Below are 12,490 nucleotides of genomic sequence, written 5' to 3' on the forward strand. Positions count from 1 at the left end.
ACCATGGAGATGCATAGTTTTGTATAGATGTTTTAGAAACAAAATGATAGGAAGTTTTTAATGAAGTTAAATTTAATTGAGTTGCTTTTATTATTTATTTTAGATGCATTGGGATAATAATAAAAAAAAATGGTTGTGAAGGAGAAGAGCAACTTTAAAGTAACGCTCCGCTTAGGAACAAACGTTCAAATTTAAATAAAATGTAACTTTATTTTATTTACCTTCTTGTATTCATCTCGGATTACTTAATGTCTTATACTCTAGTCACAGGCAGAGCTGCATTCACAATTCTGTTGGCTGCTCTTTATGCAGTGCATTGTGGGAGCTTAATTACCGTCCGTCTTCCTGCCTTGTCCCTTTTGTCTCCTGTTCTCTTTCAGTATAAGGAAGGAAAGAAACTAAGACCAAAGCCGAATTACAACAGCGTTGACCTTTCAGAAGTCGAGTGGGAGGATCGGGACGAGATTGTGAGTCCATAGCGCCATCCTTCTCGAGGTCTATATTGTCTCTAAATATTCTATATACATTTCACTGCTTCACGGACGTCTCTTTAGGTCAATCTGCGCTGGAAATGTACTGGTTCGGCTCAGCAGTGCTGGAGTATTTGCCAACTTTGAGGAAAAATAAGTAAATCTAGTAATAGTGACTCCTACTGGCTGCATGATGGTACTGCATCCCACTAAGTAAATCATTGCAGTCCTCTGCCTTCGTTTTAAACTAATTAAACCTCATACGATATTGGAGTTTGCAGATACCGGTCTTTACCTTTTTTGTTACACGTCTTGTACGCCGTTTGCATCCAGAGCTGCGTTCACAATTCTGTTGGTTTCCTGTTGGTTCTCCGACTCCACAGCCTTTCATCTTGTTGCAGCCATAACTCATATGCTTAATACTGGGTTCCATAAATATAGCTCTTATGGCTACCAATTGAAGGAACAACATGGCCACCATCGGGAAGATTTTATGGGTGTAGATGACCTAGTAATATCTGATACTGTAGCTACACTAATTTGCCCAAAGTATGTGGACCCCTGACGTCACAAATAAATGAGCCTGTCGGACAACCCATTCCACAACCATGAGCGTTAACATGGAGTTGGCCTCTTTTTGCATGTATAAATGGATCCACTCTTCTGGGAAGGCTTTCTACAAGATTTAGCAGTGCGGGAATTTGCGCCCATTTGTGAGAACCGTAATCTGTACAGCCACTCGCTTCCCCACACCAAATTCCTCAACCCATGTCTTTATGGAATTCGCTGTGTGAGTTACGTGGTGTAACGCTTTGTGGCTGCGCTGTTACTCATAGACGCTTCCACTTCACAATAATAGCACTTACAGGTGACCAGAACAGATCTAGCAGAAGATAACACTTACAGGTGACTGGACAGATCTAGCAGAAAATAATAACAACACTTACAGGTGACCGGGGAAGATCTAGTAGATAATAATAGCACCTACAGGTGAGCAGGACAGATAATAATAATAATAGCACCTACAGGTGACTGGGCAGATCTAGGAGATAATAAGAACACTGGTGACTGGGCAGATCTAGCAGATAATAATAACACTTACTGGTGACTGGGCAGATCTAGCAGATAATAATAACACCGGTGACTGGACAAATCTAGTAGATAATAGCACTTACAGGTGACTGGGCAGATCTAGCAGATAATAAGAACACTGGTGACTGGGCAGATCTAGCAGATAATAAGAACACTGGTGACTGGGCAGATCTAGCAGATAATAACACAGGTGACTGGACAAATCTAGTAGATAATAATAGCACTTACAGGTGACCGGGGATGATCTAGCAGATGATAATAACACAGGTGACTGGGCAGATCTAGCAGGTAATAACACTTACAGTTGACCGGGGATGCTCTAGCAGATGATAATAATAACACTTATAGGTGACTGGGCAGATCTAGCAGATAATAACACTTACAGGTGACAGGGGATGATCTAGCAGATGATAACACTTACAGGTGACCGGGGCAGATCTAGTAGATAATAATAGCACTTACAGGTGACCGGGGATGATCTAGCAGATGATAATAACACAGGTGACTGGGCAGATCTAGCAGGTAATAACACTTACAGTTGACCGGGGATGCTCTAGCAGATGATAATAATAACACTTATAGGTGACTGGGCAGATCTAGCAGATAATAACACTTACAGGTGACCGGGGATGATCTAGCAGATGATAACACTTACAGGTGACCGGGGCAGATCTAGTAGATAATAATAACACTTACACTTGGATTTATGTATCTGTTTTCAATGGATGTGGCTTAATCACCTGAACTCCATTAAATGGGGGATCAACATAATTTTGGCCATATAGTGTATATTCTATAGGGGTTTCATGACCTCTGGGTGTTGAGCCTCACATTTTTTTCCTGCACACAGCTCCGAACTGCAATGATCAACGGAGAGACGGGATCCCTCAGTATGAAGGTGAAGGTCACGGTTGACAAAGGGGTAAGTGGGCAGACACCTCTTATTAACCAATTATATTCTGGGCAAAACTTAAGACTGCCCCCCCTCCCCCCACCGTTCTCCTTATGGGCCCGGCAGTCTGTCATCTTTATGAAGCCTGATGTGAGCGGGGGCGGAGCATGACACAATCCGCTTTAGCCCACTCCTACCAATGTAAAAGGGTCATTTAGGGCCAAGAAAAGTCATTTCACCCCCCGCTGTATCCTGCAGCCAACTGAACATCTTATTCTACAGAAACGCGTCCTGTTCCTGACCTGCGACTACTTCTACACGGACATCAGTGACACCCCCTTCAGGTGAGGAGGCGGGAGGGGCGGCCATGTTTTCCTCATTTCTATAGGAAGTGGAAATGTCTATATTCTTAAAATTGTCTCCGCCTCAATATGGAAAAAGTTTTGTTGGCGCCGAATAAATTATTCACAAAATTATTTTAAGAAAAAACACAATGTATTTTGTAGGCACAAAATAACATTTTGCCTCTTATATCATAAATGTATTTAATAGGATTTTGATTTCCTTTTAGCCTCGGGGTTGTGTTGACCCGCGGACATGGAGAGTTCATCCTCATGGGAAACACCTCGCTGGAAGAAGGTGAGCGCGCGCTCCTCATCCTACGTAGGTCTGGATAGATTGTCGTATTTAGCCCTATAACCCTTTCCTATAGGGTGTGAGAACCGGCTCAGAAGTCCTCCCTCTCCACAATAAGGCCGGGTTCACACGTAGCGTTAAGGGCCCGTTCACATCACCGTTCGCTTTCCGTTCCGGGGTTCCGTCGGAGGTTTCTGTCGGGTGAACCGCGCAACGGAAAGTGAAAGTGAAACCACAGCTTCCGTTTCCATCCCCATTGAGATCAATGGTGACGGAAACATCGCTAATGGTTTCCGTTCGTCACCATTCCGGCAGGTTTCCGGTTTTCTGATGGAATCAATAGCGCAGTCGACTCCGCTATTGATTCCGTCGTCTAAAACGGAAACCTGCCGGAACGGTGACGAACGGAAACCATTAGCGATGTTTCCGTCACCATTGATCTCAATGGTGATGGAAACGGAAGCTGTGGTTTCAGTTTCACTTTCCGTTGCGCGGTTCACCCGAACGGAAAGCGAACGGTGGTGTGAACAGGCCCTAATACTGACAATTTTGCGCAACACATTTAATTGCGGGAAATCCGCAGCATAATACAGTAGCAGCAAAGTGGATTAGAGAGAACAAATCTCCTCCACACGCTGCGTAAATAAGCGGAAAAAACGCTCAAATTTACCTACGGTGCGTTTTTTTAAAAATCCGCAGTCAATTGTATTTGCGTAATTGCTGCTTTTTTATTTTTTTTTGCGCGCGGTTTTCCCCATCTAATTCAATGGGAAGGTAAAACCTGCAATAAATAGCAGACGTTGCGATTTTTGCGGTCGGAAAAGCTGGTGTTCCGCCGTAAAAATCGCGATCCGAAAATAATAAATTTTATACTTACCCAGAATTCTGTGCTTCTTCGTCCAGGCCCGGCCTCCTGGGGTGACGTTTCGTCCCATGTGACCGCTGCGGCCGATCACAGGTTGCAGCGGTCAGTTGGGATGAAACTTTATCCCAGGAGGCCGGGCCTTCGGGCGTCACAGGGTAAGTATGTGGTCATGTGATACTCGGTGACAATATTCTGTCATGTGGCTCAAGCCTTCAAGGAGACCTGCAGTAAACCATAAATGTCAAAAATTATTTTTTGATAATTTCCTTCTTTGCTGAGAGAATTTGACGTTTAAGGCCCTAAGCCTGAGGCTGCACTACTGAGACCACCTGATGACCACGTGTCCCCTTCTTTATTTTTAGGGCTTCATGACCTGCTGCATCCTGACCTCTCTCTGGCCAATGAGTGGTAAGAGATTATAACCGATCACTTTACAGTCCTTGTACATCGGGCACAGGGGGGGGTGTCTGATACTTGATCGGCTCGTCTGCGCCGTCATGCAACTTTTACCAGATGCTTCGCTTTCTATTTCTAGAATTGTAATAGAAGTAATATTGATGGGGGCATACAGCGAGAACTCCCTCTAACCTCAAGAACATTTGGGGATACAGGGGTGACCCCCAATGCTCTATCAGTGCTCTTAATTATAGGACCAGCATGTGTATTATTGTGTTCTCACCCCCCAGGATATACTGCATTACGGACATAGACCCCGACCACCGCAAGCTCAATCAACTACAGGCAGTCACTCGTTTCCTGACTGGAGAGGAGCCAGACCTGGAGTGTAAGTCATAATGGTGCCAATAACTATATTGTAATGGTGGGCGTACTATAAATCCCAATGTCCTGGTCACATGACCAATTAGGACGCCGCAGTATGTTGTGTTATCCTCCTACCCATAATTACTATAAGATGATTAGAAGAGAGGTGTGTGAGCTACGTGTGTATTCTAAGCCATTATTTACAAGAGTTGACTCCAGAGCTGCACTCACTATTCTGCTGGTGGAGTCACTGTGTACATACATTACATTACTCAGGATCAGTACAGGATTAGTAATGTATGTACACAGTGACTCCACCAGCAGAATAGTGAGTGCAGCTCTGGAGTATAATACAGGATATAACTCCGGATCAGTACAGGATAAGTAATGTAATTTATGTGCACAGTGACTCCACCAGCAGAATAGTGAGTGCAGCTCTGGATTATAATACAGGATATAACTCAGGATCAGTACAGGATAAGTAATGTAATTTATATACATAGTGATGCCACCAGCAGAATAGTGAGTGCAGCTCTGGATTATAATACAGGATATAACTCAGGATCAGTACAGGATCAGTAATGTAATGTATGTACACAGTGACTCCACAAGCAGAATAATGAGTGCAGCTCTGAAGTATAATACAGGATGTAACTCAGGATCAGTACAGGATAAGTAATGTAATGTATGTACACAGTGACTCCACCAGCAGAATAGTGAGTGCAGCTCTGGAGTATAATACAGGATATAACTCCGGATCAGTACAGGATAAGTAATGTAATGTATGTACAGAGTGACTCCACCAGCAGAATAGTGAGTGCAGCTCTGGAGTATAATACAGGATGTCACTCAGGATCCATACAGGATAAGTAATGTAATTTATGTGCACAGTGACTCCACCAGCAGAATAGTGAGTGCAGCTCTGGAGTATAATACAGGATATAACTCAGGATCAGTACAGGATAAGTAATGTAATGTATGTACACAGTGACTCCACCAGCAGAATAGTGAGTGCAGCTCTGGATTATAATACAGGATATAACTCAGGATCAGTACAGGATAAGTAATGTAATTTATATACATAGTGATGCCACCAGCAGAATAGTGAGTGCAGCTCTGGATTATAATACAGGATATAACTCAGGATCAGTACAGGATCAGTAATGTAATGTATGTACACAGTGACTCCACAAGCAGAATAATGAGTGCAGCTCTGAAGTATAATACAGGATGTAACTCAGGATCAGTACAGGATAAGTAATGTAATGTATGTACACAGTGACTCCACCAGCAGAATAGTGAGTGCAGCTCTGGAGTATAATACAGGATGTAACTCCGGATCAGTACAGGATAAGTAATGTAATGTATGTACAGAGTGACTCCACCAGCAGAATAGTGAGTGCAGCTCTGGAGTATAATACAGGATGTCACTCAGGATCCATACAGGATAAGTAATGTAATGTATGTGCACAGTGACTCCACCAGCAGAATAGTGAGTGCAGCTCTGGAGTATAATACAGGATGTCACTCAGGATCAGTACAGGATAAGTAATGTAATGTATGTACACAGTGACTCCACCAGCAGAATAGTGAGTGCAGCTCTGGAGTATAATACAGGATGTAACTCAGGATCAGTACAGGATAAGTAATGTAATGTATGTACACAGTGACTCCACCAGCAGAATAGTGAGTGCAGCTCTGGAGTATAATACAGGATATAACTCAGGATCAGTACAGGATAAGTAATGTAATGTATGTACACAGTGACTCCACCAGCAGAATAGTGAGTGCAGCTCTGGAGTATAATACAGGATATAACTCAGGATCAGTACAGGATAAGTAATGTAATGTATGCACACAGTGACTCCACCAGCAGAATAGTGAGTGCAGCTCTGGTGTATAATACAGGATATAACTCAGGATCAGTACAGGATAAGTAATGTAATGTATGTACACAGTGATTCCACCAGCAGAATAGTGAGTGCAGCTCTGGAGTATAATACAGGATGTAACTCAGGATCAGTACAGGATAAGTAATGTAATGTAGGTACACAGTGACTCCACCAGCAGAATAGTGAGTGCAGCTCTGGAGTATAATACAGGATGTAACTCAGGATCAGTACAGGATAAGTAATGTAATGTATGTACACAGTGCCTCCACCAGCAGAATAGTGAGTGCAGCTCTGGAGTATAATACAGGATGTAACTCAGGATCAGTACAGGATAAGTAATGTAATGTATGTACACAGTGACTCCACCAGCAGAATAGTGAGTGCAGCTCTGGAGTATAATACAGGATGTAACTCAGGATCAGTACAGGATAAGTAATGTAATGTATGTACACAGTGACTCCACCAGCAGAATAGTGAGCGCAGCTCTGGAGTACAATACAGGATATAAATATCGTGTATACAGCGTCTCTGCTGTTTATTTCGATTCCATTCATTCGTTAACATTTATGTAATTTCAGGTGATGAGGAGTTGGTGAAGGAAGTTTTATTTGACGCGGTGGTGACTGCTCCACTAGAAGCTTACTGGACTCAGCTGGCTCTCAATATGTCCAAGTAAGTAGATGAAGAATATAGTCCGCCAGAGGAATTGCAAAATAACCCCCCTCCCACACCCCCTTTTCCGCCTGCACTGGTGAATGTTTCTTGTTGTGAGGAGACGACCAGTAGAAATGATCCTGAGATTGAAGCTTCAGGTTTTGCTGCCTCCGGGAGGTGATTGCTGTTTGCACCCAGTACAAGGCTGTAAATCCCGGAGTGCGGCCGCTCTGATACTGGCGGGAGATCTCGTCGGTTATCGAGCTGGTTATATGATTATATGGCGCCCGGGCTGCACACAGTGCCGGTATTGTTCTCTGGATTCACCCGGAGTAAGACCTGCCATCTGTTGCGCGCCTGGACCTTAAGTCATATTTCTCTGTCGGGTATTTCAAAATTCTGTTCAGCCCTTTGGGAAAGCTGATTGATAAGGGCCCCGTTACAGCATCCAGAAGCAACTACCCAGCTTTCCCAGACCTCTGAACGGCAGAGATATGCAGTGATATGCGAGCAGGGATGTATCATTGCTTAACCAAGCCGATTTACTAGTCAGGAGACTGGGAAAGATGGGTGACTGCTGCTACCAATTGCACACCCACCTCATTGACTGAATAGATGCAGATCTTTTGATAAGACGGTTGTTGCATCTGATTTTAGGAGATCCCCCCCCCCCCCCTCATGACAGATCTCCCTCTCACCCCATATGTGTTTTCTTGCCATGTAGACAGGATGATGGGATCGAGGTTGCCTTCCTGGGAACCCGCGCTGGACTTACCCGGAAAAACCTATTTGTGGGTGCTGAACAGATGTCAAACAAGTGAGTACAGTACGGGGGTCAAATTGTTGGGGTGCTGCTGAACAACTTCTGGAGGTAGAAGACTTGTCATCGTGGAATAGTGTCCTGTCCAAAAAACACGTGACAAGTGGATTGTCTGAGGGTCGGCCGGTATTCAGACTGGAATTTGTTGGACAATTGTGATTTCAATGATGACAGCGCCATCTTGTGGTAGAAAGTGGAACTGTTGTGAGACAAATTTCCCTCGGTGACAAGTGAAAATTGTAGATTTTTTTTTAATATATATATATATATATATATATACATATTCTCCTTTATAAAATTTACTTAACCCCTTAATGACCGTGCCATTTTGCACGTTAATGACCCAGGATTATTTTTTGTTTTTTCACGGTCGCATTCCAGGAGTCGTAACTTTTTTTTTATTCCGTCGACACAGCCGTATAAGGGCTTGTTTTTTGCGGGACGAGTTGTATTTTGTAATTGTACCATGTTTAGATGCTTATAACATATCGATTAACTTTTATTAACTTTATTTTAGGAGAGAATTGAAAATAAGCAGCTATTCCAGCATTGATTTTCACGTTATAAGTTTACGCCGTTTACTATGCAGCGTAAATAACATGTTAACTTTATTCTAAGGGTCGGCACGATTACGGGGATACCAAATATGTAAGGGTTTTATATGTTTTTCCTACGTTTGCGCAATAAAAAGCCTTTTAGAAAAAAATTACTTGTTTTTGCATCGCCGCGTTCCAAGAGCCGTAACGTTTTTATTTTTCCGTCGATGTGGCCGTACGTGGTCTTGATTTTTGCGGGCCAATGTGTAGTTTGCATTAGTATTATTTTGGGGTACATAGGACTTATTGATTAACTTTTATTTTATTTTTTATGGGGGGAATGGGAGAAAAGAGAGAATTTTGCCGTTTTTTGCGTTTTCTTTGGATGCCGTTCATCCGGCGGTTTAATTAATGTGTTCATTTTATTGGTCAAGTTGTTACGATCGCGGGGATACCATATATGTGTATGTGTGATTTGTTTTGACACTTTTACTAAATAAAACCACTTTTTGGGCCAAAAAAGTAGTTTTATTTGACTTTCACTGTAATTTTTTTTTTTTTTTTTTTTCACAAACTTTATTTAACTGATTGACATTTTTTTTTTAGTCCCATCAGGACACTTCACTATGCGATCTGTTGATCACATGTATAATGCTTTGGTATATTTAGTATACGGAAGCATTATTGCCTGTCAGTGTAAAACTGACAGCCAATCTATTAGGCCATGCCTCCGGCATCGCCTAACAGGCAGATGCGGAAGACAGACCTGGGAGTCTTTGTTAGACCCCCGGCTGTCATGGAAACCCGACGGCGACCCGCGATTTGTTTGCGGGGGCGCCGATCGGGTGACAGAGGGAGCTCCCTCCCTCTGTCAAACACATTAGATGTCGCTGTCACTATTGACAGCGGCATTTAATGGATTAAACTGCCGGAATTGGAGCGCGCTTCGATTCCGGCAGTTGCAGCAGGAGCCAGGCTGTGTATAACAGCCGTGCTCCTGCCGCTGATCGCGTGGGTACAGTCTCAGTACCCGCGCCATCACAGGACGGATATATCAGTCGTTCGGCGTTAAGGAGTTAAAAAAAATGTAAATAGTTATTGTTTACATTGGAATCTCAGTGTTGATCTTCCGCCCATTTGCATCTTATTAGAATATTCTCACTCTTCAAAGTTGCGTCATTGTTTTATATTTGAAGGCGAAACTTTAACCCCCTGCTAAAAAAGTTGAATGTCCTCCCACCCAAAAAAATTATAAGAATGTTTTCATTTTTTCCCCCCATTTTATATGCTGTGCTGTTTGATGTCTCCCTCATACGGAAGATTTGTGTATTTATTTTTGCCCTTCAGGAATTTTTTGCGTTATGAGAAGGAGAGTATATTCACCATGGACCATTTCCCGCTGTGGTACAGAAGAGCGGCAGAACACCCTGCGGGCAGCTTTGTGTATCATGTCCCGACAGACGACAGCGCAGGTAAGGTAGTGCGGGTGTATGGGGGAGGGGTTCCTAGTCCAGCGTCATTAGCTGGCAGGTATGGATTATCTATGTCATAAATCTCTATTATCTCTTGTATGTTGATCATTTATTGGAGCGACATTCAAAAGTTATAAAGTCTGAACTATTGTGTAGTGGTAGATTGTAGTTACTTCTGACTGCCTGTAGGTGGCACCATAGACTGTGGAACTGTCAAATAAAAAAAGTGCTCCATCTGCAGGCAGTGAAGGTGTACTGCAACCAAATCTCAACTTCTACAGCAAATAAAATCGAGGGCGGGTTATCATTGAATGAAATGTCCGTATGTTCTAGAGTGCAGGAAATTAATATAAATTTTTTGCCTTTAAATATTTACTGCCCTTATTTTCACATTTTTCGGGAAAGATTTTGGGTGCCGTTATCCTTTATATTTATGGATATATGGGTGTAGGTCAGGATTTTAAAGAGGCTCTTCACTCTTGGACAACCCCTACTTGTTAGGTGGGTCCCTCAATCATAAGATTATTGCAAATTCCCCCCAGCGATCAACTGTAATCAGTGGAGAAACCTGGCAGTAAGTGTTCAGTTTCCCTGCAGTGCCCCCACAGGAGAAATTAAGCATTACACATTGTCCATTCCTATTAGTTTTTAGACCGGACAGGAATTCACATTTTATGGAAATGGGTTTTCTAAACTGGACAACACCTTTTAAAGGGACTGTCCATTTTAAACGACTCATTTCTATATGCCTTATTATAAGGTCATATATGTGGATACTAGTGAGGGTCTCCCATTTGGGCTGCCTCTCTATTAGTCAGAGCAGAGGGCACCGTGGATGTTATGTAATCTTCACTTTCTAAGCATGGAACGGGTGTCCTCGCCCAGCGTTTCTCTTGGCAGTAATAGCTGGAGGGACCCCCCCCCCCCCCTGCAGTCAACTAGCGGGTAGGTGGGCTGCTGAATGTAGAGGTATTCCACTTTACCAGCATTATATAAATATTGAGTAATATTGGGGGCGGGGCTGTGACAACCTGGCATTCATTTTATGAGTAATGTTCATGGTTATCACTATTAATATGTTCAGTAGTAGTATTGGTGGATGAACGGTGAACGCTCCGTCACGCTGTACGGCCCCCCCAGGTAAGCCACAGATACATGACCACAGGGGCACGCAGTGTTTTAGGTGGAGTTCAGTTAAATTTGGGTATTTTTCTGCACTATAATTGTGAATGTTTCCTGTCCCGTCTTCATTGTTCCTGTCCATGGAGTGAACGGAGGTGAAGATGGCGGCTCCGCCGTCCCCGTATACCGTAGCCGGTTATATTTCAGCTGTGTTTTCTGTCACCTCCCTCGCTTCCCTCTTACAGATCATAATCCTAGCGACAACGACATCGCTGAGCCCTCCATCCAGCCGCGCGGATGGGAAGAGCGGACGCCTGAGGGTACCTGAATATCACTTATGACCCCAATCAGAGGCTTTTAATGCCACTGTTACCCCTTCAGACCCTAACGCTGCCATTTTCATACCCCCCCCCCCCCCCGACTCTACATGGTCATACACAACCATACATCCCCCTCACAGGCGGCATCTTCCCTGCCAGCTCTGCCCGTTCTGATATGTGAGCCTTCTCCTCGCCCCATCACAATGTCCTCATCATGGCTGCTCTCCGGTCCCATGTAATAACGCACGCATGTAGCGCTCCGAGGGTCGAAACTGATCTGTTCTCCAGCTGATCCATAATTATAATTGATTATTTAATCCTATTATAAGCCTCGTCCTAGATTTCCGATGGCCGGAGGCGGATAGTCCAAGTCGGTGCCTTGCTGCTGGTCTGATGAGACGATGGCCGCCAAAAACACGTATTCTGGTTTTATCATGACCTATGGAAGCTGCGTGGGAGTTGTGTTTTGTGACCACTCTCGGCTCTGCTACATAACTTAGGAGTGCAGGGGCATAAGTAATAAACTTCGAGAAACGGCGCTCTAAGGCCTAGTTCACACACACCTTTTTTTTGCAGGCGGAAAGATCTACCTCAGAATTACGAGACCGATTTTGACCTGCCGGCAAAACCATTGAGTGTCGCAGGCAAAAAACGCTGCAAAACTTTCTCAGCCTCCCATTGATGTCAACGGGAGGAGAGAGACGGAAACGCCTGAAGAAGGGGCACGAGGCTTCTTTTTCCCACAAGCGATTTTGAAATCAATGGGAGGCGTATTCAGACATTTTTTGGTGCGGTTTCTGCGTCAAAAACAGCACCAAAAATTTTTGGACTTGGCCTAAATCCGTTAAAAACCTAGTTACATTATAATACTGGGAATACTGACGCGTTTCAGACCGTGCTCCCATTATAAAGTATAGGAGCGTGGTCCGTAAAATGAAAAATAGGACATTTCCTATT

At 43.6% G+C, this 12,490-nt stretch overlaps 1 protein-coding gene across 3 annotated transcripts in view; it reads left to right on the top strand.

The window, feature by feature from the left end:
- CACNA2D4 (calcium voltage-gated channel auxiliary subunit alpha2delta 4) overlaps positions 1 to 12,490 on the top strand; it is a 163,690-nt gene that overhangs the window by 36,358 nt on the left and 114,842 nt on the right. For all 3 annotated transcript variants that reach the window (XM_075855699.1, XM_075855701.1, XM_075855700.1), the window contains 9 exons: positions 381 to 467; positions 2,413 to 2,484; positions 2,737 to 2,798; positions 3,026 to 3,093; positions 4,318 to 4,363; positions 4,642 to 4,739; positions 7,188 to 7,281; positions 7,988 to 8,080; positions 9,967 to 10,091. In XM_075855699.1, coding sequence (XP_075711814.1) covers positions 381 to 467; positions 2,413 to 2,484; positions 2,737 to 2,798; positions 3,026 to 3,093; positions 4,318 to 4,363; positions 4,642 to 4,739; positions 7,188 to 7,281; positions 7,988 to 8,080; positions 9,967 to 10,091 — 745 coding nt within the window. The remainder of the gene's footprint in view (positions 1 to 380; positions 468 to 2,412; positions 2,485 to 2,736; positions 2,799 to 3,025; positions 3,094 to 4,317; positions 4,364 to 4,641; positions 4,740 to 7,187; positions 7,282 to 7,987; positions 8,081 to 9,966; positions 10,092 to 12,490) is intronic.

The sequence above is a fragment of the Rhinoderma darwinii genome, chromosome 3, assembly GCF_050947455.1.
Source record: "Rhinoderma darwinii isolate aRhiDar2 chromosome 3, aRhiDar2.hap1, whole genome shotgun sequence".
Taxonomy (NCBI): domain Eukaryota; kingdom Metazoa; phylum Chordata; class Amphibia; order Anura; family Rhinodermatidae; genus Rhinoderma; species Rhinoderma darwinii.